This window comes from Grampus griseus, assembly GCF_964374135.1.
Source record: "Grampus griseus genome assembly, chromosome: 5".
Taxonomy (NCBI): domain Eukaryota; kingdom Metazoa; phylum Chordata; class Mammalia; order Artiodactyla; family Delphinidae; genus Grampus; species Grampus griseus.
This window is the reverse complement of record NC_138998.1, coordinates 85,270,897-85,297,343: the sequence shown is the minus strand read 5'-3', so window position 1 is coordinate 85,297,343 and position 26,447 is coordinate 85,270,897. Positions and strand designations below refer to the sequence as shown.

At 35.9% G+C, this 26,447-nt stretch overlaps 1 protein-coding gene across 1 annotated transcript in view; it reads right to left on the bottom strand.

The window, feature by feature from the left end:
- Window positions 1-26,447, bottom strand: part of SLC9C1 (solute carrier family 9 member C1) — a gene marked incomplete at its 3' end in the record, with an annotated part of 93,443 nt that overhangs the window by 16,301 nt on the left and 50,695 nt on the right. The window contains exons 13-20 of the mRNA XM_082655321.1: window positions 25,302-25,396; window positions 21,879-21,998; window positions 13,086-13,281; window positions 9,411-9,599; window positions 8,203-8,352; window positions 6,249-6,300; window positions 4,877-5,025; window positions 1,049-1,174 (exon numbers count right to left, since the gene is read on the bottom strand). Of these exons, the coding sequence (XP_082511447.1) occupies window positions 1,049-1,174; window positions 4,877-5,025; window positions 6,249-6,300; window positions 8,203-8,352; window positions 9,411-9,599; window positions 13,086-13,281; window positions 21,879-21,998; window positions 25,302-25,396 (1,077 nt within the window). The remainder of the gene's footprint in view (window positions 1-1,048; window positions 1,175-4,876; window positions 5,026-6,248; window positions 6,301-8,202; window positions 8,353-9,410; window positions 9,600-13,085; window positions 13,282-21,878; window positions 21,999-25,301; window positions 25,397-26,447) is intronic.

Below are 26,447 nucleotides of genomic sequence, written 5' to 3'. Positions count from 1 at the left end.
AAGTAAATGTTACTTTAAAATACCTGAAATTTTGTGTTAGTAATAAATTTGTAAGAGAAAATAGGAATTATGGCTAACAGAAGAAGGTGGATATTCACAGGTATATGTAATTTCAGATGGGGTGTTCATACGTAGATTAAAAAACAATCTAATCTAGGAATAAGAATGTAGTAGAAGGATGAAAATATTTCATTTGGATGAAAGATAGGACAGATAGAAACTAATGGCACATATGTGTCTTATACATACTCGTGCTCTAAACAGCTGATGAAGTAATAAAAAAATTCATTCATTCAAAATATTTTAAGCAGGTGAAAAAATATAATTTGTCTTTTGTTACTTATTTGATATAGAAAAAGATGTTAATAGAACAGGTTAAATCTCTTTATTTGTTCATCCCACAAACACTTACTGAACACCCGCTATGTGAGATGCTACATGGTAGGAGTTGAGTATTCAAAAGCTGGATGAGGTAAAAATTATAGTAGGGGAGAGAGATGTAAAGATAATAATTGTAATATAATGTAATGATGCTATAATAAAGATATACAGTAACAGTGGTGATTCCTTTGGTCTTCCAAACTCTGGATGGACCATAGGATGTTCTTCTACTGGTGGGGTATTTGACTCTAAAGCCTGCTTTTCAGAGTACCTGTGGTGGGGGTGTTTCCAGAGAAGCAATAAGCAGAGGAGGTTTTGGGGGAAAAAATGAAAGCAAAGAGCATTTCAAGATAAGTAAATAGCACTCACAGAGGAATGGACTTAAAGAACAGTATAAAGTTCTTGGGGTACCATGAGTGGTTCAGTATAAATAGAGTATGGGGTATATGACACATGGGTAACAGAAAGTAAAGATGGAGAGGTAGGCAGGAGGCAGATTGTGGGAGAACTTTGCATGTCATTCAAAGAGATTTTGATTTTATCCTACAGGTAATCAATGACATTTAGGTAATTTAAAACTGAAGAGTATCATGGTTAAATCTTTACCTTTTAAAATATCATTTGCTGATACGTTAGAGATAGTATTACTAGCAAATACAAATATTACCTGAATAAAGCTTATATAGTCTTGGTCTTTATCTAGCCATGGAATATGATAGAGTGCTTTGTCAACAGTAAGAGGTTTGTACATAGGTTGAAGATCAAGTATCTCTCTTTTTCTGGCCATTATTAACTAAAACCACAAAAGTTAAGAAAGGAGATGAACAAAATTGGTGTTCACAGAATGTTTAAAACAATTATGGTTTTATACTATTTCCTTTTCTTGCTTTTCTGAGATTTTTGTTCTTCCATGGAAACCTTCAACCTCTCCCGTTATAGCATTTTTCTATGTTATCATTATTCTGAAGTCACAGATTACTTTTAAAAGTAAATCTTATATGTCCATGCCACTCTCTCACTTCGTCCCAGCTACCAAATGTAAAATAGATAGCTAGGGGAAGCAGCCGCATAGCACAGGGAGATCAGCTCGGTGCTTTGAGACCACCTAGAGAGGTGGGATAAGGAGGATGGGAGGGAGATGCAAGAGGGAGGAGATATGGGGATATATGTATATGTATAGCTGATTCACTTTGTTATAAAGCAGAAACTAAGAAAAATAAAGAAATCTTTTACCGAAGTATAGCACATATGCAAAAAGTGCACAAATCATAATGTCCATCAAAGAACATTTACCACATGAAAATATCTGCGTAACCAGCACCCAGATTAAAAAATAAAACATTTATTGAACCCTAGAATCCTCCCTTATGTTCTCTTCTAGTCATTACTTCTACCCCAAATTAGTCACTCTTTTTCTATTACCATAGTTTAGCTTTGTCTGGTTTTGAACTTTATCTGCATGAAATCAACGAGTATGTACTTAGTTGTGTCTGGTTTCATCTGCTCAACATTATGTTTCTGAGATTCATCTATAATGTTGCAAGGAGTAAACATTCATTCATTTCATTTTCACTGTTGTGTAGTATTATATTTTATGAATATACCACAGCTTTATTTATCTGTTGTTGATTGACATTTGGGCTGTTCCAGTTTTGGACTTTTGAAATGCTGCAGTGAATACTTGTTTGCTGTACATATGTACTCATTTCTGTTGTATATATGGTTATATAATCTAATTTCTGGGTCTTAAGATATGTATATGTCCAAATTTAGTAGATTCTGCCAAATAATTTTCCAAAGTGATTGCATCAGTTTATATTCCCACTCTAATGTTCCAGTTGCCGACACTTGGTATTGCCAGTATTTTTGTTTTTATTTTAATTTTAAGTATTCTGATGGTTGTGTATTTGTATTTACTTTTGGGTTTAATTTGCATTAAGCTTATGATGATGATATTTGGCATCTTTTCTTATGTTTATTGGCCTCTAGAATATTCTCTGTTAGGAAGTGCCTGTTCATATCTTTTGCTGATTTTTTTTTTAAATGAATTTTCTGTCCTGTTCTTATTGATTTGTAAGATATTTTTATATATTCTGAACATGAGCACTTTTTTGGATATATTTATTTTGAAAATTTCCTCTACCTTTTTGTGGATCATCTTTTCATTATCTTGTATCCTTTTTTGTCTCTCATTTTCTGCATTACTCTCTTCTTTTGTATTTAGTTGATTTTCTGTAGTGAAACACTTAAAACTCCTTTCTCATTTATTTATATGTAATTCTTTAGTTATTTTCTTTTCTATTACCACAGGGGTTACATTTAGCATCCTAGAATATAACACTCTAATTTGAATTTATAACAGTTTAACTTCCATAACATACAAAACTCTGCTCCTTTAACAGCTTCATCCCCACCCCTTGCAGTTGATGTCATAATATTACATCTTTATGTGTTGTCTGTCCAAAACACAAACTAAATATTTTTAAAAATGCATTCATCTCTTAAATATGACATTACAAGCCAAAGCTGTAATAATTCTAGCTTTTAGACTAATAATTACTTTAAAAATATATTACTTTCTTAAATCATGTAGAAAACAAAAAAAAAATGGAGTCAGATACAATTATTACAATAATACTAGCTTTAATAATTGCCCATGTATTTACCTTTACTGAGATTTTTATTTCTTCCTATGGGTTTGAGTTATTGTCCAGTGTCCTTTCATTTCAATCTTCATGACATGTTTTAGAATTTCTTTCAGGGCAGGTATAGTGGTAATGAACTCCCTCAGATTTTGTTTGTCTGAAAGTGTCTTAATTTCCCTCTCACTTCTAAGGACATTTTTGCTGGATATAGGATTCTTAGTTTACTATTTTTTCTTTTAGTACTTTGTATATATCAGCCCATTTTCTTCTGGTCTCCAAAGTTTCTGATGAGAAATCTGCTGATAATCTTATTGAGGATCCTTTGTATGTGATGAATTTTTTCTCTATTGCTGATTTCAAAATTCTCTCTTTATCTTTCAGCAATTTGATTACAATGTGCCTTGATGTGGGTCTATTTGAGTTCACCCTACTTGAAGTTCACTGAGCTTCCTGGATGTTAATATTCATGCCTTACATCAAATTTAGAAAGTTTTCAGCCAATATTTCTTTAAATTTCCTGTCTGTTCCTTTCTCTCTCTCTTGTCTTCTTGGGACATATACATCGCATGTGTTGGTCCACTTGATGGTATCTCACAGGTCCCTTAGACTCTGCTCACTTTTCTTCTATCTTTTACTTTCTATTCCTCAGATGCTATAATTTCCATGGTCCTGTTTTCAAGGAGACTTATTTTTTTTTTATGCCTTTTAGTTCTTGCCATGTGGTGTTATACATATTTTACCTTAGGTTCATTCTTAAGGATTTAGAGTTTTTAATTGCTATTGTGAATACAATATTTTTCCACATTTTCTTTAGTTGTGGAATAATTTCGAAAGTTGATCTTGTTTCTGGAAACCTTATTGAATTATTTTATTGATCCTATATTATCAATTTTAAGTTAATTCTCTAGGGTTTTAGATTAAACAATCAATAGGAAATAACAGTTTTATTCTTTTTCCAAAACTTCCATCTCTCAAGTTCCTTTTATTTTTCTTCTTGATCTGGCTAAGACTTACAAGCACAGCATTCACTACCTGGAATGGTACTGTTCTGACTTTAATGGGAATAATTCTAAATATTTTGCCATCTAATACAATGTTTGCTTCAGATTTTTAATAGATACTTTTTATCCAGTTAAGGATGTTACTTCTTTTATTAGCCTTTGAACATTCTGAATGAGAGTTGGATTTTATCAAATGACTTTTCTTCTTTGATCTCTTAATAAGTGAGTTATATAGCTATTTTGGGAGACAAAACCTTCTTAGTCATAGTGTATTATGCCAGATTCAACTAGCTACTATTGTGTTAAAAAGTTTTATATATGTATTCACAAGTATAATAACTTTTTTCCCCTTATACTATTCTCGATTTGGGGAATAAATTTTATACTTACAGAATGAGTTGGGACCCTCTCTAACTTTTTACATGTCACAGTACCATTTAAATAACTTAGAGAAAGGAAATGTAATTAATTCTTACCCTATAATTGAATGTTCTTATAAATCATAGTTTTTATGGAAAAAGTTGTTTGAGTGTCACAGGTAACTCCCAGGAACATATTGATACCCAGTTTAGCCTAGGATGAGGAATAGTTTCATTATACCTTTAGTCTGGGTGCAAAGCGTAGAAAGAAGTTGTCCCTCACTATGGCAAGAAAGGAAAGGGAAGTTGACCAATAGAACTGCAGGAAGGAAACTCTCTCTGATAGGTGCTTTTCTTTAGACAACTATTTTAAGTTATATATTTATATTGCAGGAATGGCCTATATTGGAAAGAGCCAAAAGTAGGTTTGATGATCATAAATAATTATATATCAAGTAAGTATATTTGTTTTGAAAATATTCTACCATACCTTATTAATTTCAAAACCTTCAATTTTATGAAGAATTCCTTTTAACCTGAAAACTTTAACAATTTCTCTAGCCAAACTGAGCATGACATTAATCTCCTCCTTTGTTTTCATAGTGACAGCGATTTCTGGGTGGTCATACTCTAAGTAGCCTGAAAAATAACAAAATATTTTCAGAGGAAATAGGACATTGCTTAAATATTTCATGTGGACAGTAAGCTAATATTTCTTCTTTAAACTCATGGAGTATAACCCTCACCACAGGGAAATGTATCTCTCCCTGAAGAGGTCTCTACAATCAATCAAAATTCACCAGTAGTTACAGAATTCTGCCTGACATTTTCTTGTTGGCAGCCCATACCTGTGTCTAAGCCCGTGAAGGACAGACAGCCCTAGTCCTAGGATCAAAATTATACTGAAGCACCTATGCTGGACACTGAGAGGCTCTCCTGGGCTCTAGGTCTGGAGTTCATGACCCAATTTTTCATTCTGTTTAAATGAAGATTTCTGACTACAGACTGTGTGCTTAAATATGGCTTCTGATCAAGTTCTCTCACTCCTCCTGGGTCATTTCCACCTGTCCTGCCTGGGCATCTAGATCACTCATCTATGTTCTCCTGCCTGTCTGATGTGGATTCCTGGATGCCCATGAGAGTTTCATCCACTTAGGACTTTTTCTTGGTCATGACCTCTTGTCTGGCTTGACAACCATCTGCCATGCAAGATCTCTCATGCTTGGCCTCATTCCCAGGCTTGCTGTGTTCTTTTGTTGTCCACCATCTGGTACCAAACCCCCTTCTTCTCCATACATGTAAACACTGTGCTATAGGGATGTGTCTGTCTCACTCCCAGGATTTGTGCTGCACTAGGACCATGAATTGGTGTGATTCAGAGAACAGGCTGTTGTCACGTTTGGGCACTGAGTCTCCTAGCAGTCACATCAGCGATCTGTGAGGCTCTGTTCCGATTTCAACTCGTTTTAAAGCCTAAATTGTCAGATGGCAACTCTGTGGCAAACGGAGGAAAAAATAGCTTCTTTCCTTGTGTTGCTCAGGAAGGTATGTTTGGAAGAAAACAGAATTTATAAGGTGATAAAGACATGCATAACCATGGCATGCAAATGTGTTTTCTTTAAACAGAAATTAAAAGTCCTTCACTGTGGTATAAGGCAGAGAGAACAAATGTGGAGGGGTAATATTACACTATTCTCATCCAGTCAAAGATACGATCATGTTGATTGTTGAAGTTATTCATTTTATTATTGATAGTAAGTAGATCTCCTCAAAGATCAGTTTCATTATCAAAACCATTGCCTCTCTGAAGAAACGATGATAAGAGATGGTCATGTTAGATCTTTAGGGTGAGAGGTACCTACCTAGCTCTTCCATAGCATGTCCTGTATTCTTCGTTATCCTCCTTAATAACATCTACGGAACAAAAGAAATGTTTTGGGAAAAAAACTGTTATAAAATGTCTTTACATTTGCAACTGATGAATTTTTAACCTAAATTAATAACTTTAGGGCTTCCCTGGTGGTGCAATGGTTAAGAATCCGCCTGCCAATGCCGGGGACATGGGTTCAAGCCCTGGTCTGGGAAGATCCCACATGCTGTGGAGCAATTAAGCCCATGCTCCACAACTACTGAGCCTGCGTGCCACAACGACTGAAGCCTGTGTGCCAAGAGCCTGTACTCCGCAACAAGAGAAGCCACTGCAATGAGAAGCCTGCGCACTGCAACGAAGAGTAACCCCCACTCACTGCAACTAGGGAAAGTCTGCAAGCAGCAATGTAGACCCAACGCAGCCAAAAATAAATAAATAAACTGAATTAAAAAAATAACTTTAAAGAAAAATATGATGGGGAACTTTTCAGGAATTAGAATTGAATTTTGTGCAATGAATTTTATTTTACTCTAGCAAGAGTGGTGGAGAGGATAAGAAGCGGCATTACCTAGGCTAATTTTGAGAAGCCTAAAGGTAAGTCATATATTTTTTCTTAAAGTAACTTACTTTAGGATATTATTGATTCTGAAAACTGCAGGCATGCTAGTACTCTCCCATTCAATTTTTGATAGCCTCCAAATTTCGGAAACAGGTGTGGCTTTCAACCTTAAATGAGATAGAAGTTTTAACCAAACTATGTGGGAGCAGAAATGAGGACTGAAACTGGCCAATATCTTAGAGATTCAAGTCCTTCTGTATTTTCTACTGTGTATCCTCAATATGAGTGGTTATAAAGGTAATAAAATGCAGCAAAATAGTTTTATAGTTACAGGTGGTGAAGAGAGAAAAGATACAGCTCTTTGTATTCAACTACATATTGAGTGTCAATGTTCTCAACTACAAAGCTTTGGACATATAGCATATAGAATATAGCATTCAGGGCTTCCCTGGTGGCGCAGCGGTTGAGAGTCCGCTTGCCGATGTAGGGGACACGGGTTCGTGCCCCGGTCCGGGAAGATCTCACATGCCGCGGAGCAGCTGGGCCCGTGAGCCATGGCCTCTGAGCCTGCACGTCCGGAGCCTGTGCCCCGCAACGGGAGAGGCCTCTCCCCACAGTGAGAGGCCCGCGTACCGCAAAAAAAAAAAAAAAAAAAAAAGACTATAGCATTCAAATGTTTTAAATTATCTTGAAAGGTGACTGCTTAATTCCACATAGCTGGCAAATTTGTGGGGACATATAATCTGCCTAATTGAGAAAATGAAAAATAAGGTCTAGAACTTAGGCCCTAGCATTCTCTTTGCTGTTTATTAGCTATGTGTGTGACTTTGGCATAATCATTTAACCTCTCTTGGCTTCATTTTTCTCATCTGTATAATGAGAGAATTAGATGTGATTTCCCTCTAAGTAAGTTATTGGTACTCCTTTCCATTTGCCATATCCCCATCCTTTACTTCTTTCATTATTTACTGTGGGAAAATCAGGGATATAGAGAAATAGAAGGAGCCTTTGGGAATTATGAGGAAGGTCCGTTGGCTCAACCCTGCCATCACTTATCGTCCTCCAATATTTCCTATTTAATGCATCTGTAGCCTGACAGATCCTGGAACTTGCATTGAGAGAAGCTGACCGCTGCACACAGGTTTCATGACAGCTCCACAAGGACAAAAGGCTGTGCTCCAAGAGCCTCAAAACTTGTGAATATGGCATAGACACTTCAGTAAGGAGCCTTTTGAGTAATCTAAATGTTGATCAGTTTCAGTTTTTACAGACAATTCTTAGCAAACCAGGAATCAAAGGTCATATATAGACAGAAGACATGATGGGTGAGGGAGACTGAGGGGTGAGGAACATAAACCATTTTCTTAGTATTTAAAGTTTTCCTCACCTGTTTAATCTGTTTAGAACTTGCAATCTTATCAATTATAGTCATTATGTCTGCTTCACCTTGGATATATCCTTTTAGTATAGCATACTTAAAGGACAGCTGATGACTCATCTTTTTATCTAACATCTGCAGCAACTTTGGTGTTACGAGCTAAAAAACAGGACCATTATTTAATATAAATTGTACAAATTATAGTTGATTTTATGTTGGTTAGTTTAAAATAGGTATTAATAAAAAATGACATGCTCTCAATGGTAACTATAGTAACTTGTCAAGATTCTTGGTTATTTTATTCATAGTATCTCTATAATTTCATGGCTAGAGCTATTTCCCCGTAACTAATAATATTAGATGTCTCTGTGAGGTTAAGACTTTATTCTTTACTTATTTCCCTTAGAGAGAATTGCATGCTATTTTCAACTGGTTTAAATTCTTGGAAAACAATGTGATTAATCTTCTGGGCTTAGGCCATAAAATGACCGTCTATAAAGTACTGTCACTTTTACCTGCTAAACCTCCCACTAAACTGTTCACTAGATGGTTCATTTGAGTGAGAGTCCACCACAACTATACTCCCTGTTTGGCCCCACAATTAACTTTTCATTGTTTCTTTGCTGAGGGTTTAAGTCCCCAGGTTATCTGTTACCCTTGTACAGTCTCCTAACTTCAGCAGAGTTGGCTGATCCCTAAGTCCATGCTCCATAATCTCCACACTCATATAGAAATAAATAACTACTCATTATACTTGTTATAGGAAGACATTAATTAGACAGTCAAAGGTCATTTTTGATGCTGTGATTTTATAATATTATGAGTTTATATAACACAGAATGTGTATTTTTCGGTTTCTTAATTTGTATGAATGTATACTATTTGCTTTGTCGCTACATGGTTTGTTTTGTTGATTTCCATCATTTATTTCAGGTATTCATAAGAATAAACATTACTTTGGAGTTTTCATGTGCTCTCTATTCAAAGGAGAAGCTGTGATGAGTATTTCTGTACTTTCATGTGCTAAACAAATTTCTAATATAACTTGGATATTCATAATATAATCTGTTATAAAATTTAATTTGTCAAAGGGATCTAAAATATAAACATCAGCCCAACAGAAAGTGGAAACCATAACACTAGTAAACTGATTTTAGTCCATATTTCATGAAGCAGTCGGGAGCAGTTCGAAACTGCATGATTTAATAGTTCTTTACCTTCAAAATGCGTAGAACGCGAAGAAATCGAACAACTTTTATAAAGGCCACTGTTTGAATCAAATCAAAAGTATGATAATTAATGGAATTTGTCTCAATAAGCATTACATCTATGATGCCAATTAATGTAATTGTTAACTCAAATAGATTCCAGGCATGTAAAAAATATTCCTTCTTCATTGCTGCTATCTGTCGATTTAAAAAGAAATTATATTATCTTATTTGTTTTTGCTTTTACTACACCATTTTCCATAATAACTGAAACATTACTAGTTAGGTTTTTCTCTGATCTACCTTAAGATTCTACTTTTCTAAAATACTAGGAAGTGATCATATCAACTTGAAATTAAATGGTTAAAATATTGAAATATCTATTCCAAGAGATAAAATATTCAAAATACCTACTAACTTATTAATTCATTCTTTATTTATTTAAAAAATTTTTATTGAAAACCTACTATAACTAAGAGAGTAGGAGCGGTCAAAAATGATTGTGGAATCCAGCCTGGGAAATTAGGTTTCCAGGGGAATTTTGAAGCAAGAGTAGGTTTAGAGATGATACATTTGTTTTGAATATGCTGTTTGAGATGTTTGCACAGTATTTTATTGAAGAGATCCAGTCATCAGTTGTCTATATGATCTGAGGCTCGGAATAAAATCTGAGCTGGAGACATGAGTTTGGGAATCATTAGACTATGAATGGTAGTTGATGCCAGGGAAGTGGTTGAGATAGCCTGACCCATGAGGCCCTTTATTATTTAATTCACGTCTGTGTCTCCTGTCTCATTTTCCATATCCTCCTCACAGATTTAACATCTCTCCAATCTGCATCGTGACCAACCCATCCCTAAGCTCCTGTCATTAGGAATATTGTTCCTTGTATGTGTCACATTGTTGCTTCTAAGTTTTCCCTTATTCTTGTTGTCCACTCACATACTCCCTACTTTGACTCCTATTCATTATTCAGAATTCAACTCAAGCATCTCCTTTCCTTAATAGCCTTCCTTCTCTAAACCTACTATTCTGTGTAAGGAACTCCATTTTTTTCCCATAGCACCCTGTGTAGGTCTCTATCATAACACTTAAGATACTGATTTGTAAATTTGATTAATTTGTCTTTTTTAGCAGCCTGATCCCCCTACTCACTATGATTCAGAGACTGTAGGAGACAGACCTATTTACGCCAGGGAAAGTGTAAGCTCGATTACAAATTAAGAAACTGTCATGCTTGTTTGTAAACAGACTGTTGTGTGTTTAGTGGTAGAGAGTCATTTCCCTTGAGTCTGCTCACATTTGGCGGGGCTGAGGAAATTCAGTGTCTGAATCTAGGGAGCAGAAGACCAGATCCTGGTCTTGTGAGGTCCTGCTCAAGGCACCATTCAGCTACTGTAGATGTCTCATTTCCTTCTTATTGAAACAGAATATAGGTTAGATCATTCTCTTAGGAACTTGAAAGAACTGGTATCAACAGTAAGACTTTATCCAGATGCCCAGTATTTGGAAACGTGAAGGAGTTTTTTGGAGGTCAATAGAATACAGCCACAGGAGAGGAAGAGCTTGGTATAAAAGGATAGTGTAGGCTTCAAAGGAAGAGGGTTTGTTAAATATAAGGTTGTTAAAGAATGGTTAGAAATTCAGGTAATGGAAGCCTCCAGCACTCAGATATAGAAGAGTGATTACTCTTCCTCTGAGAAAGTTTCAAAAGATCCATTACTCTAATAGGTTGAGGAGTGTTTTGGGAAAAGTTTGAAAATACAAGAAGGAAAGTTTAAGGTAGAATTGTGTATTAGAAAGAACACAAACTTTGAGGGGTTGGATCCAAACTCTACTATCATTAGCTATGTGACCTTAAACAGCTTCTCAGAGACTCAGGTCCCTCATCTGTAAAATGCAAGTCATAATATATATCTACATTAAAGGGCTAACTTAAGGATTTGAAATGTTATAATTGCAATGATACCTGGTACCTTAGTGATCATTTATTATTGTTGTTATTAACATAATGAATTTTTAATAGGCATAGTACAAAGGGGGCAGAACTGAACTTGTGTAGAAAAGACAGCAAAGAAAATAAGTGAAGGCAAGCTTGTAAATCGGGCAGTGAAGATGAATCCTGAGTTAAATAGAAGGGAGAGACAAGAACAGAGTTGCACATTTGGGAGTACCCTCTTAGCTATGAAGTGTAGCGAAGTCTCTGCAGTCCTTTTCTGCTCTCTTAAGTGGACCTGACTGAAGGAGCTATGGCTATGCACAGTTGTGACAGAAGCTTAAACTTGGCAAAGTACAAAGACCACAGAGCTGGAGGGATCATTTCCTCTCATTTAGGCCAACCCTGATATCTTACAGAAGAAGAAACTAAGGTTGGGAAAAGTTTAGTGACTTGGTGAACAGCTAACTGTCTGTCAGAGAAAACCAAAACCAGAGCCAAGTCTGCTGCATCCCAGCTCGGTGTTCTTTCCACTATAGTACATATTAAGTGATTTTAGGGAATCCTTTACTCACACTCACCCTGGTACTAACCCTAACCCTAATTGCTTTATTTCTTCTTAATTAAGTGACATCTCCTATGGTCGTTCCAACTAATTGGAATTTATTACATACAATGTGATTGAATGTGAAGCCATTCCCCTCTCCCCACCAATCACAGCTCTGCAGTAGCATTTTAATTTTCCAGTAACGATGCGAGATTTCATCCACTTTGTTTGAATATCATATATAATTCTTCTATTTAAATCGTCTGGCTAAAAATATTTTACATTACAACTTGATCCATATGACACAATACTATTATCAGTTTGTGGACCCATCAATACATTTCCATCATTTAACAGCTACCTTTATACTGGATTTAACAAATCAAATTATGAAATGTTTTTCAAGTATAAATGAATTTCTATCAATCTACTTATCCATCTGTTTATCTATCTAGTATAAAAACAATAAAATGGGACTTCCCTAGTGGCGCAGTGGTTAAGAATCCACCTGCCAATTCAGGGGACACGGATTCAAGCCCTGGTCCGGGAAGGTCCCACATGCCGTGGAGCAACTAAGCCCATGTGCCACAACACTGAGCCCACATGCCACAAGTACTGAAGCCTGCACACCTAGAGCCTGTGCTCTGTAACAAGAGAAGCCACTGCAATGAGAAGGCCTCGCACTGCAACGAAGAGTAGCCCCGGCGTGCCACAACTAGAGAAAGCCGGTGCGCAGCAACAAAGACCCAAAGCAGCCAAAAATAAGGAAAGAAAGAAAGAAAGAAAGAAAGAAAGAAAGAAAGAAAGAAAGAAAGAAAGAAAGAAAGAAAGAAAGAAAGAAAGAAAGAAAAAAAATCTTCCATTAAAAAAAATAATAATAAAATGAACATCCAGGTGCTCACCTCTCTGCTAAGTTAAAGAACTTTGCCAATACCTTTTTAACTCACTCTGCATCTCTTTGACACACACTAATTAAAAATTTGCAAATACAAAATCAATCCTTAAAGTATGAATATTTTCTATTGTCACCCTAAAATCACCTTTAAAAAATAAATTTGTTTGAGGAGTGAGGGAGAATTTTATACACTCCTTTGGAAAACTGTCTGTAGCTAGTGTTGAAAAATGAAATTAGGAAATCTCCCTGTTAGACATATCACACACACACACACAAACACACACACAAAATCACATTTTAGCTTACCTTAAGTAGTGCCTCCATGATATAAAATGCAAGAAAAGAGTAGTTAGCATATGCTAATTCAAGCTCATAGATATCGTTTAACACAGATATCCAAGAAATTATAATAGGAAATATATTCATTAGTATCACAAGATATCCGACATACTCAAATTCATCAGTAAATACTATTTTATGACATATACGAAGAAAGCAATGGCTGTAAAAAAAAAAAGATAGTTTTATCTGATAAAATAATTACACTGAATTAATTTCAATATATGCTCAGTTCTGTCCTAATCATCAACAGCTACAAAGCCCAGCTTAATTCTGAGAAGTAGCTGTCAATACCATACACTTTCTGGCATCCTACTTCATATACTTTCCTTTAATTTCTTCCTCTGCTAAATATCTTCAGGCTGGTTTCCCCTCTTTCTCACTTTCCTCACCTCTCATTCATTTTTACTTATACTTTTAGTAGAAATACTTCAGATCATAAGACAGGGATAATTCAAATTGGAAATATTAAAAAAAAAACAAAGCAAATCTCTCCCACCTTCTAATAATTTCACTTCTCAGAGATGGCTACTATTACCAGTTTGAATATTTTTCCAATATTTTTGTTTATATAATCATATTTATAAATACAAAAGGAATTATATCATACATATTGTTCTATAACCTGTTTTTTCTCTTAGCAATGGATCATGAGCATTTTTCCTTGTCAAGGCATATAATCTGGAACAAATCCCAGCATGTGTCGTAGTGGAACAGGTTAGGTCATATTTTATCAAAAACTTTAAATTAACATACATGCTTTGAAAAATTATTTTTATACTGAGTATGCTAGACAGAATTGTGGGTGAGAGGAATTACTTAATGTATTTTTAATTTTATTTTTAAATTATTCAACTAGTATAATAATGCATTATTATTGCTAAAACTCAAATGAAATTATTAATCAATTATTGATTGAAGAGTGGGTAAGTGCTGGATTATTTCTCTATTCTTAGAGGTAGATCCGTGTTACGCAGGACCTGAAATTTTTACAATTTGGACCCCTGTTTAAGGAAAAGAAGATGAAATTATGAATACATATATGATGCTGTCATCAAATTGCAAAAATCCTCCAAGGCCTCAGGCAGTGCCAGTGTGAGGGAGGAGCCATAGAGTGTAAGCTTTGTTAAGTTTATGGTAACACTGCCTTTGCCCTTCTCAGCCCTCTCTCCAGACTGTTTTCCTTTTCTATTTTTTAAAAAATTCAGCCATATTGAGGTATAACTGGCATAAAAAATTGTAGATATTGAAAGTGTACATCATATATACATGTATATATACAATACAATGTATATACATATACATTGTGACAGGATTCCCCCCATCTAGTTGATTAACACACCCATCACCTCACATAACTCTTTTTTGGGAGTGTGACCATTTAAGTTCTACTCTCTAGCAAATTTCAGTTATAAAGTACAGTGTTCTCAATTATAGTCACCATGTCTTACATTAGATCTTCAGGCATTATTCACCTTATAGCTGAAAGTTTGTAACCTTCTACCAATCCCTATTTCCACAAACCCTCAGCTCTGGTTTCTACTCTCTGTTTCTATGAGTTGACTATTTTTTTTTAATGAATGAATTAATTTATTTATTTTTGGCTGTGTTGGGTCTTTGTTGCTGTGCACAGGCTTTCTCTAGTTGTGGCGAGGAGGGGTTACTCTTTGTTGCGGTGCACGGGCTTCTTATTGTGGTGGCTTCTCTTGTTGTGGAGCATGGGGTCTAGGCACGCAGGCTTCAGTAGTTGCAGCACGCAGGCTCAGTAGTTGTGGCACACGGGCTTAGTTGCTCCACAGCATGTGGGATCTTCCTGGACCACGGCTTGAACCCATGTCCCCTGCACTGGCAGACGGATTCTTAACCACTGCACCACCAGGGAAGTCCCTATGAGTTGACTTTTTAAAATCTATTATTTTATTTCATTTTTTTCATTTTACTTATTTTTAGAGTTAACATATAAGTGATACCATGCAGTATTTGTCTTTCGCAGTCTGGTTTATACTTAGCATAATGCTCTCAAGATCCAACCATGTTGTCACAAATGCAGGAATTCCTTCTTTCTCATGGTTGAATAATACTCTATTGTATTTTCTTTATCCATTCATCCATTGATGGACACTTACGTTATTTTTGTATATTAACTATTGTGAATAATGCTACTGTGAAATGGGAGTGCAAATATCTCTTTGATATCTTGTTTTTATTTCTTTTGGATATATACTCGGAAGTGGGATTGCTAGATCATGTGGTAGTTCCATTTTTAATTTTTTGAGGAGTCTCCACAGTGTTTTCCACAGTGGCTGCATCAATTTAAGAGATAAGAGAATGTGAAATGAACAAAGAACTATATAAAGTAGCAAGAAAACAATTATCAAATGGCAATAGTAAATCCATACCTATCTACTGATGATTTTCAGTAGTGGTATGCTTAGATTCCTTTCTCTTTATCTTTTGTGTATCTACTATTGTTTTCTGCTTTATGGTTACCATGAGGTTTACATAAAACATGTTTATATTTATAACAGTCTATTTTAAGATAAACTTAACTTTGAATACATACTAAAATCTTTACATTTTTACTCCTCCTCTCCACATTTTATGTTTTTGATGTTACAATTTACATCTTTTTACCTTGTGTATCCATTAACAAATTATTGTAGTTATTTTTAGTACTTCTGCCTTTTAACCTTCATACTAGATTTATAAGTGACTTACTCACCATTATTACAACATTAGAGTACTCTGAATTTTACTATATATTTATTTACTTATGAAATTTATACTTTGATATGTTTTCCTGTTATTAAAAAATTCCCGTTCATTTTACCTTGAAAGGGACTTTAGTCCATTTTAACATTTCTTGTAAGGCTGGTCTTGAGGGTGCTGAATTCCTCAGCTTTTTCTTGCCTGGAAAAACTCATTATCTCTTCTTCAATTCTGAACAGTTTTGTTGGGTAGGGAATTCTTGGTTGGTAGTTTTTTCTTTATTTATTCTTTCAGTACTTTGAGTATATCATGCTATTCTCTTCTGACCTACAAAGCTTCTGCTGAAAAATATGCTGATAGCCTTATTGGTGTGTGTGTGTCCCTTGTATACAACAAATTGTTTCTCTCTTGCTGCTTTTAATATTCTCTCCTTGTCTTTAACTTTTGACAATTTAATTACCTAATGTGTCTTGGTGTGGGTCTCTTTGGATTAATCATATTTGGAAATTACTGAGTTTCCTGGATCTGGATGTCTGTTTCTTTCCCTATGTAAAGAAAGTTTCCTGCCATTAGTTTTTTGAATAAGTTTGCTGCCCCTTTCTTTCTCTCTTCTTCTGGGACCCCTATAATGTAAATACTGGTCCACCTGATGGTGTCCCATGAGTCATTTAAGCTATCTTCACTCTTTTTCATTCTTTTTTTTCCTCCTCTGATTGGATGAATTCTGCTGCCTTGTCTTTGAGTTTGCTTATCCTTTTTTCTGCTTGATTTCGTCTGCTGTTAAACCCCTCTATTGAATGTTTCAGCTCAGTTATTCTTCAGCTCTGTGATTTCTGTTTGGGACATTTTTATATTGTTTATCTCTTTGTTAAATTTTTCCCTTTGTTTATACATTCTTCTTCTGACCCTAGTGAGCATCTTTGATCTCTCTAACAGATAAATCACTCTAATAGATCTCTTTAAGAGATAAATCACTTATCTAAATTTCATTAAGGTGTTTCTGGAGTTTTATTCTGTTTTTTTGTTTGGAACATATTCCTCTCTTTCTTCATTTTCCTTCATGCTCTGTGTTGGTTTCTGCATATTAGATAAAACAGCCACCTCTTTCAGTCTTGATGGACTGGTCTTGTGTAGATAAACCTTATCATTCAGCCTAGCCTGAGCTCTTGGTTGTCTCTCAGACCTTCGTGATTGTCCAAGCTGCCTTATTTGCTCTTAGTGGCTCCCAGTAGTTGAGGATGTGCCAAGACCTGTTTGTGTCCCATTGTGGAGAGTATCATTCATCACCTAGATGCAAGCTGATTGGAAACTGGACTCCTCAGGTAGCAGCTTTTGAGGTATGTAAATAGACTTCTTTCAGGGAAAGACTGGGAGATGGGTATTTCTATCTGCTCCATCTGCACTGAATCCTGGAGGTGTAGTCCATTAAGAAGTGTTTCTTTGTTTGCTACAGTCCTGTGGGTCCTAAAATACAAGCCCCCTTGGCCACTAGAGCCAGGCAATCAAGAGGTGTGTCCTTTGTGTGGCAGCCACAAAATCCAGGGTGCCAAATTTTACACAAGCTCCTTCCAAGGAGACAACATCCTCATGAACCCATTAAGAACTGTTTCTTTGTCTGCTCTTGTCTTGTGTATTTTGTGGTTATAAGCCTCATTAGATTTCAGAACTAAGTATTTTGAGGGTCCATCCCCTAGGGTGAAGTCTTAAAAGTTGGGGTACTAGATATTGGCTCAAGCCCTTTGCTTCTTGGGAGAAACTGGGAGCTGTGTGTTCCCTTCCAATTGTATGTCTGTGCTAGGGGGTGAGTTTTATGGTGAAAGTGTGTCTCAGCCTTTCCTACCTGTTTCAAAGTAGGTATTTTCTCATTAGCTTGATGTGTAAGAGTTGCTCAGATAGTTTCTGGATTTCTTTCAAGGAGAATTCATACATGTTTAGCTGTAGGTTTGGTGTGTCCATGGAAGGAATTGAGTTCAGGAGTCTCAATGCCACCATCTTGGTTGAGAGAACAGACTGCTTTTTAAAATTTCTTCCAGCAATAAAATCACATCTGGCACAGCATTACACTTGAGGTTACCTTTTGCTTAAATTGATAATTGACTATAATCTGATTTGTTTATGTCAGATAGATAAATTAAAGGGGATATGATGGGAATTACTTACAATTCCTTTAAATCTTTAATGTTGGCGTTAGTTTTTAAACTCCTCCTGGAATGCTATATTGCTTCTCATTACTATTTTGGCCAAGAGTTCCACTTGGCCATTTCTGCCATGATTCTTACAATATAGGTCAACAAGGCGATGTTTGTGTTCAGCTAGACACTAAGTATATTCATCCCAATTATACACTTAGGGACTTAGGGAAATAACCACACAGTGGACCTGGTGGACTTCTATGAGACAGACTGGGTCAGAAACTCCATAAATTACCTGGCCTAAAAGCTCCCAGTTTAACTTGAGGAACACAATAGTATTTCAAGCCTTTGATATCAGTATCATTTAAAATGCCATAACCCAAAGTCCTAACAGAGTCTGAGTATTTTCTTTTCCCAATGCACAGGAAATCTGGTAAAATGATTAAATGTCCATTTGAGAGAAGATTGAGGAAATATTTATCCTACATATTTGTGGTGCTTCAGTTCTTTCTCAAGGACTCTGGTTCTGAGAATTGACTTAGCTATCTTGCAGTAATTGACTTCATCCCTTTGCTCAACAGCTCTCCCTTTTTATCTTTAGAAAAGTCAAGTAATAACATAGTTAATTGTTTGTCTATATTGTCTTTTAATATAGAATATTTGTTACCCATCCTTAGGTCAAACACTCTGACTGCTACTCCAGGTTTGCTGTCCACAAAATAAAGTATGCCCACCTTGCCTCTGACATTTAAGTGTTGCCATCTGTCTTCTGCCATTCCCATTTCCTTTTGATACTAGAGAGGCCAGTTCCACAGCAGACTTAATGATGGTTAACCATGTCCTGCAGAGGACATCTATCATTGAGTTTCTCACTGTTGCCTTGGTGAAGGGAAATATCCTCTGTTCTTTCACAGGGAACAAGATCATGAGGTTGGTTCTTCATTCTAATATAATAAATCTGGTTAAATATTCCAATTTTATCATCTGCACTTCATTTATTGTAGGTTATTGGCCTGGTCAAGCTTCAAAGAACCATCTCAGGAATATAATAGCACCAGCTCCAAGTGTCCTAGATAGAATGTTGAATCCTGAATTATCATGGATAAGACCTCTGTGCCAATAAATTTCTCCCCAATCTGGCCTTATGTTGCAGCCCTCTGGTCCCATATCCTCAAGACCCATTCCCTTATATGTTCTACTAGTATTTGCTGATGTCAGGTCCTGTAATTCCGTCAGCTGACAAGTTGTAGTCTCCTGAAGCAGCCACTATATTTTCCCCTCCAACTGTGTTGAGACCTGACCTGGGTAATTACCTTGGAAGCAATGAAAAGGTGGTAGAAACTATTATATATATTTTTTCCATGTTATATAATTTATATATAAATTATATATTTTTTCATTTTCATTATATAAATCTTCTTTTGGTGATTGGCCTTGTTCATGTTTGTGATTCCATCACTTACTAACATCAACATTTCATTAATACTTATAGTCCATATTGGATAATTTTAATAACTGAAGTCTTAGGGATATAAATCTGCCGTTATTTCTGCTGATTCACTCTCATGATTATTTGTTTCCTTGTGTCTTTGTTCATCTTTGATAGTGACTTCATCCACTGGTTAGAGAACTCAATTTTTATTTAGCACAATAATAAATGCTAACATTTAAGTGCTTACTTAGTGCTAGTCTCTGGACTAAGTGCTTCTACACACACTATTTATGTAATCTTTACAACAATCCCATAATGTAGGCAGAGGTGAACCCAACTAGCATATACTAGTACCTACTATATGCCAGTTATTTTGCCAAATGCTTTACATATATCAGTCTCCAGAATATGACATCGATATTACTTTATCCGTTTTTCAAATGAGAAAACTGAGACCTGTAAAACTTATCCAGCTAATAAATGATAAAGACTAGGATTCTAAACTAAGCCATCTGACTCCAGAATCTGTACTACCTACTCTGAGATGAGTGATACATAAGAGACAGCCTAAAAGGTAGACGACTATAAATCCTAGTTTTTCAAATCTCCATTTCTTTGTTACATCAACAGAAGTAAGTACTTAGAAAGTTGTAGCCTAAGTCACTATTGAAGGTTTTAAAAGAACCATAGTACAGAAATATCCATTTGGTATTTACTGATACTCCTATTGAGAAGAGGGAGACCTCTCTTGAATCTAAGAAAAGAAATAAAAGACATCCCAGTTGGAAAGGAAAAAGTAAAATTATCTCTATCCCTAGGTGATATGCTCTTAAATACAGAAAGTCCTAGAGAATTCACAAAAAACAACTAGAGCTAATAAATGAATCCAGCAAAGCTTCAAGATACAAGATCAATATACAGAAATATCTTGTATTTCTATACACTAGAAATAAACACTACAAAAATGAAATCAGGAGCACAATTTTATTTGAAATAGCATAAAAGTATTTAGGATTAAATTTTACCAAAGACATGTACACTGAAAACTTTAAGACTTTCCTAACAGGAATTAAAGATCTAAATAAATGAAAAGACATCCCATGTTCATGAATCAGAAAGTTTAATATTTTAAGATGGTAATACTACTCAAAGCAATTTACAAACTAAATGTAATCCCTAAGAAAATCTCAATGACATTTTTTATGTGCATAAATAGACAAGCTAATCCTAAAATTCATATGGAATTGCAAGGAACCCTGAATAGCTATACCAATCTTGAACAAGAAAACAAAGTGGATGGACTCACATTTCCTGATTTCATAATTATCTAGCAGATGTGGAAAACAATTTGGTGTTTCCTCAAGAAATTAAATAAATTAATTAAATTAAATAAATGTTATTTTCATATGATCCAGCAGTTTTACTCCTAGGTGCATACCCAAAAGATGGAAAGCAGAAATTCAAACAAATACATGTACATAAATGTTCATAGCAGCACTGTTTACAATAACCAAAAGCTGAGAACAACTCAAATACTCATCAACCGTTGAATGGATAAAGAAAATACAGCACGTCTGTACAATGGACTATTATTCAGCCATTAGAAGAAATAAAGTATTCATACATGCTACAAAGTAGATAAACCTTATGCTACAGATACATGCTACAATGTGGAAGAAACATTATGCTGAGTGAAAGAATCCAGAAACCGACTTACTTCACCCTGTATGACAGACTCTAGGTCCATCCACCTCACTACAAATAACTCAATTTCGTTTCCTTTTATGGCTGAGTAATATTTCATTGTATATATGTGCCACATCTTCTTTATCCATTCATCTGTCGATGGACACTTAGGTTGCTTCCAGGGTGGGATAGGGAGGGTGGGAGGGAGGGAGACGCAAGAGGGAAGAGATATGGGGATATACGTATATGTATAGCTGATTCACTTCTTTATAAAGCAGAAACTAACGCACCATTGTAAAGCAATTATACTCCAATAAAGATGTTAAAAAAAAGAATCCATAAACCGAAGGCTATATGTTATATGATTCTATCTATATAATACATTTGGAATAGGTAAATTCATAGAGACAGAAAGCAGACTAGTGCTATCCAGGAGCTGGGGGGGGAAGAGAGAATGGGAGTCACTGCTTAATGTGTACTGGATTTACATTTGGGGCAATGAAAATGCTGTGGAATTTGACAGAGGAGTTGGTTGCCCAACGTGAATATACTAAATAACCCTGAATGGTACACTTAAAAATGGTTAATGTTTAATCTTGTATGAAATTTACCTCTATAATAAAAGTTATTACACTATATCTTTTTTTCTTTAAGTAACTTTTTGTATGTATATAAGTAATTTCGTTGTAAACCACCTCAAAATATTTTACAAAGTATTCAGGATATAAATTTTTAAAAATAAATAAAAGGAAATTTCAAATGATTATAATAACATTTCTAGTAAGGTTTAAAAGCACTTACCTTGATGGGATCCCTTTTTCCTTTTTCGTATTATACACCCAGTTGAGCAATACTTTTCTAGTAAAGACAAGAATTTTTTTGCTTTCAGAATAATTCTTTATTGTCTCTGCACTCATATATCTAAAAAAAAGAAAAAAGAAGAAGAACCTTTAAATATGCTTTAAAATTTTTGAGATAAGTTTAATGCAGTATTGTCAGGAGGCAGGAAAACTATTTTGTCCAGTGACGACAGGAAATGAGACACTTTCATGGGCATAGGTCCAAGTCATGAAGATGTAGATGAAGGTGGATATATAATTATGAAGTTAGATTGTGGGACTCATCATTAAACAGAGAGTAAAAAAAAAAAAAATGGAGATAAATGTTTCAAAATAGAGAAGTCAAGTTTCAGGGAGAGAAAGCATACCATGATTCAAATATTTGGGATTCAAATATATGTGGGTTTTTGTGTTTGATCCTCCATTATCTGGGTGGCAGTGAACAAATTACCTCATTAACCTGTTTGCTCTCAGAATGGAAGTAAAAATACTTATGTCAGCCTGGGAAACTTAAATGAGAAAGCATATATGAGGCATCCAGCCCAACTCACACATTCACCCATCTCTTTTCTTGCACCTTCTGGGCAAGTAATCAGGGAGTTTATGGGGAAAATACAAGTGGAGAAGTGAAAGAGTAAAAATGGTTACTTGGAGAAGTTGGTGCTCATAAACCGCCAAAAGACATTTGCCCCAGGTTGCCTGTAGGTTTCTTCTGGGTTTTTTGTTGAGGCAGTTCAGATCTATATGTTATCATTTGGTCTTGCTCAGCAAATTCCCTTGATTTCATGAGGAACTTACCTGCTGCTGACCAGATACTTACATTGTCTTCATAAGAAGGAGGATGGGGCTCCATCCCTGGATCTGAGGCCCTACCTTAAAATGCAGCTTAATGGAAAGGCATTGGTGACTTAAGTACAAAGGTGGACCTTGTTCTTCCTATGGATTATGATGTTCTCAGCCTAAAATTTGGGCAATTTCTCTGTTACAGGGATACTGATATAATTAAAAAGAAGGAAGTTATTCCGTTCTCTGTGATTCAATATAATCATGTGGTAATTACATGGAAAATCATGAATGTATATATGACTTGATTCATTTCTGATTTTTAAAATATTTGATTGAGCACCTTTTATGCTTGATAAATGCATGGGATAAACCATTAATACTGGTCTCTGCCCTCAAGAATCCAGAAGACTAGTGGAGTAAAACATGCAAACAACAGTTGCAGTTAAGTGTAGTAAGCGTTCTGCAGAGACAATAAGAGGACACTCTGGACCCACAAAGGAGGGTGTTGAATATAGTCTTGGGGAATCAGGAAACCTTCCTGAAGGAATTAATGTCTAAGCTAAGATTTGATCATTTCACAAGTTCCTATGAATCCTAAAATTCTGTGATATCAATGTGTGTGATATTTTACAGGCCAAATTATTGTGTTTTTCAGGCTCCTGAGTTCCTATTTTATATCAACATGTTCACTGTTTAGACCTGATTTAGGAAAAGAGTATGATCTCTCTAACTGGATAGTGAGGTAGGATAGCTTTGAACCCGTGCTCTGTAATTCATTAGTTAAATAACCCTGGGTAAATTATTTAATCTCTCTGTGCCCCACTTTCCCCATCTGCAAAATAAAGATAATAATAGCACTTATAGGATTTTTATGACATTGAATGGGTAATACATGTAATATGTTTAAAACTGTATCTGACACAAGACAATAAATATAAGCTCTATTCAAAGTATTGCTTCTTAGGCAATTACGCAGGCACTTAGCACAGGTCCTGGTACCTCTATTTAACCCCCTACTGTTTTTATCTTTAGACTTGTTTTCTTGCCACAGGGTACCCCAACAGGTGGGGCTATGGATAGGAATGATCAGCAGATGGTGAAATCAACTCCAGAGCAACACAGCAAAGCAGTTATCACTGAACACAAGTGTAATTAAGAGAAAGTTCTCTGATATGAACACCATTTCACTGATCTTGATATTCCCCAGTGCTGGCATATAGTTTTGCACACATTAGTATTCAATATTTATCTCTTGCATGTATAAATGAAAATGTAATAAATGTTTCAAAATTTGCCTTTGTTGCCCACTACGAGTCCTTTCACACCTTAACCCCATTTACTCTGGGTCCTCAGAGGCATATGTTGCTTCTGCCTTCGTGGATTTTAAGAGGAAAAATCAAGGTGGTGGGCTGAATTGCTCTATATAGGTACTGTTTTATATGTATTCTACATATGTTAACCTCTCCTGGACAATGCAGTGATACTACTTTTCAGCATGCCATTTGTTCATTCATTTAAAAACTTCCACTGTACATAGTGCATCTGTCTTTAAAGTATGAATCATATAGTTTAAAACTGATCACATCGGCCCAGCCTTCTCCCTCTACTTCACTAACATCGCTCAGGTCCCCTAAGCATTTGAGGGCCCTAGAGCAAAAGGGCAGGTGGAGGACTTGCACCATATATGGAAAGATAATGTCATAATGATTTACATGGCTAGGCTTGAAATTAAAACTCTTAGACTCTTTGAAAATCTGTACTCACACTGCAGTGAGAGCATGCTCTAGTGTCTGGCTGTTTCTCTTCCCACACACAGCTTTATCTCTCACTGTACCTCAAGCCGGTGCATGTGAGTGGACACCAGGCTGGCACATGTCTTAGGTTTTGAGGGGTGCACACCAAGGGCCCAGTTTGCTTGTAAGATCATGACATAAGGGAAAAGGCCCAAGCGATCCTAGAAATAAGCTTAGGACCACTTGAGCAGGAAATTTTGGTGTCCGCAGTACCAGAAGTGAGATCTAGAACAAGAAGGTATGTCTGGGTTTTGGGTGGTCACTGTCGCAACTGCATTGCAGTTTAACTCATCCTCTGCCCAATCATACATCCTTCATCCTTCCACTCCACAGGGGATGATCTGAGGGTACTCCCTAACATGCTGACTTTGAGGAACTCATTGTCGACTCTGGAGGCTTGCATCTAAGGAAATCATTATGAGTATATCAGGAGAGGTTGTGCATTGGGAAGATGTGCCTGGAAGAACTAAGGAAGTCTTTGACCTCAGTGAGGTATCTGAGTAGCCTAGAAGGAGGAGTGGTTTACCACAGCTTAGCTTTGCAGGGGTGGGCAAAAGGAGAAAGGGAAGAGCATCTCAGTCAGAAGCAGCAGCTAGTTCAAATGCACAGAGGTGTGAATGAGTGGAGCAAGTTTGGGAAACTGGAAGCAGGTGATTTGGCCTGGTTGTGGGGTGGAGAGCAGGCAGTGGCTTGCACGCATAATACTGGATGATCTCAAGTTACCGGACAAAAGCGGGAAACTCATTTGCACAATTTCCTAAATGCAGTGGCTTAGGCTGGAAGCTTTCTCCTGAAAATATACTTACTCTCCTTTTTCACCAAAGCTTCCTGCTGCACCTACCAGCACCTGGACTGCACTCTGGGACAGAGTCTCATTCCTGTATTGTCTCTGGTAGCTTGCCTAAAAGAAATGTTGAATCAAATCATTCTATAATATGGGTAACAGGGACAATATATTATTTTCTTTATGGAAAAATAATCTGTGAGAAAGAAGTCAAAATCCCCAAATAATCTGGTATCTTTATATAAAAAAAGTTTTTTCTCCTATGGAGTCCAGATCATGAGGTCAGTGCAGAAGGTAGGTCTGAGTTTTGGGTGGAATGAAAATGGTTATGCAGGAAACTAGGTTCCTCTAGATGTTAATTAGGTTTTCAAAAATAAGTGGAGTTCTGTGGCCAAATAAGTGTGGGAACTGTTGCAAACTATCCCCATCTTAAAAGTTTATAATGCATATTAGAATATTAAAAACTCTGAGAAATTCTACAGTAAGGAATTCTGATTTATAGCTTTATTTAATTCCACTTCCCCCAATATTTTGACAACAGAACTCTCTTGTCTCCAATCGATTCCCAGCATGAAATGAGCTGCTCCTGTGGTGCAGAACACAGACATTCATTCATTCAATCCATATACTGAGAGCCCACTCGACTTCTGTGTGCTGAACATTGTTGAGAATCAACTTCCTAAATTGGGATGTGTGATATGACTAAAGATTCCTGGTTCCATAGAAGACACTCTGTCTGCACAATTATTTACAGACATTGAAACATGGTTTTGCTCTTGGGGGATCCTAGAAAGGGACAGAACTAAATTTAAGGATGAATGGTCAAAAGGTTATTTGTCAGTAATGAAAGGAATTCTATAGAGTATCATTTTCTCCTTAAACTTCATTAAAATATTTGCAAAATAATGTAGCATTAAAATATTTTCAGTATCCTCAAAGATAAACACTGTAGTTTGTGGGGAAAATAAGAAAGCTGAAAGTCATATGGAGCTCACGAAAGCTTAGTGACATAAGTGACAAAGCAGTTAGATACTAGAAAAATGTTAACTCTTAAGTGATCCTTCATACCAAAATGTAAGAAGAATTTAGAGAATGGTTGATTCCTAACAATAACTGCCATCTCTGAGCTCTCTGTTATACTATTGAATTAACATAATTATGTTTTACA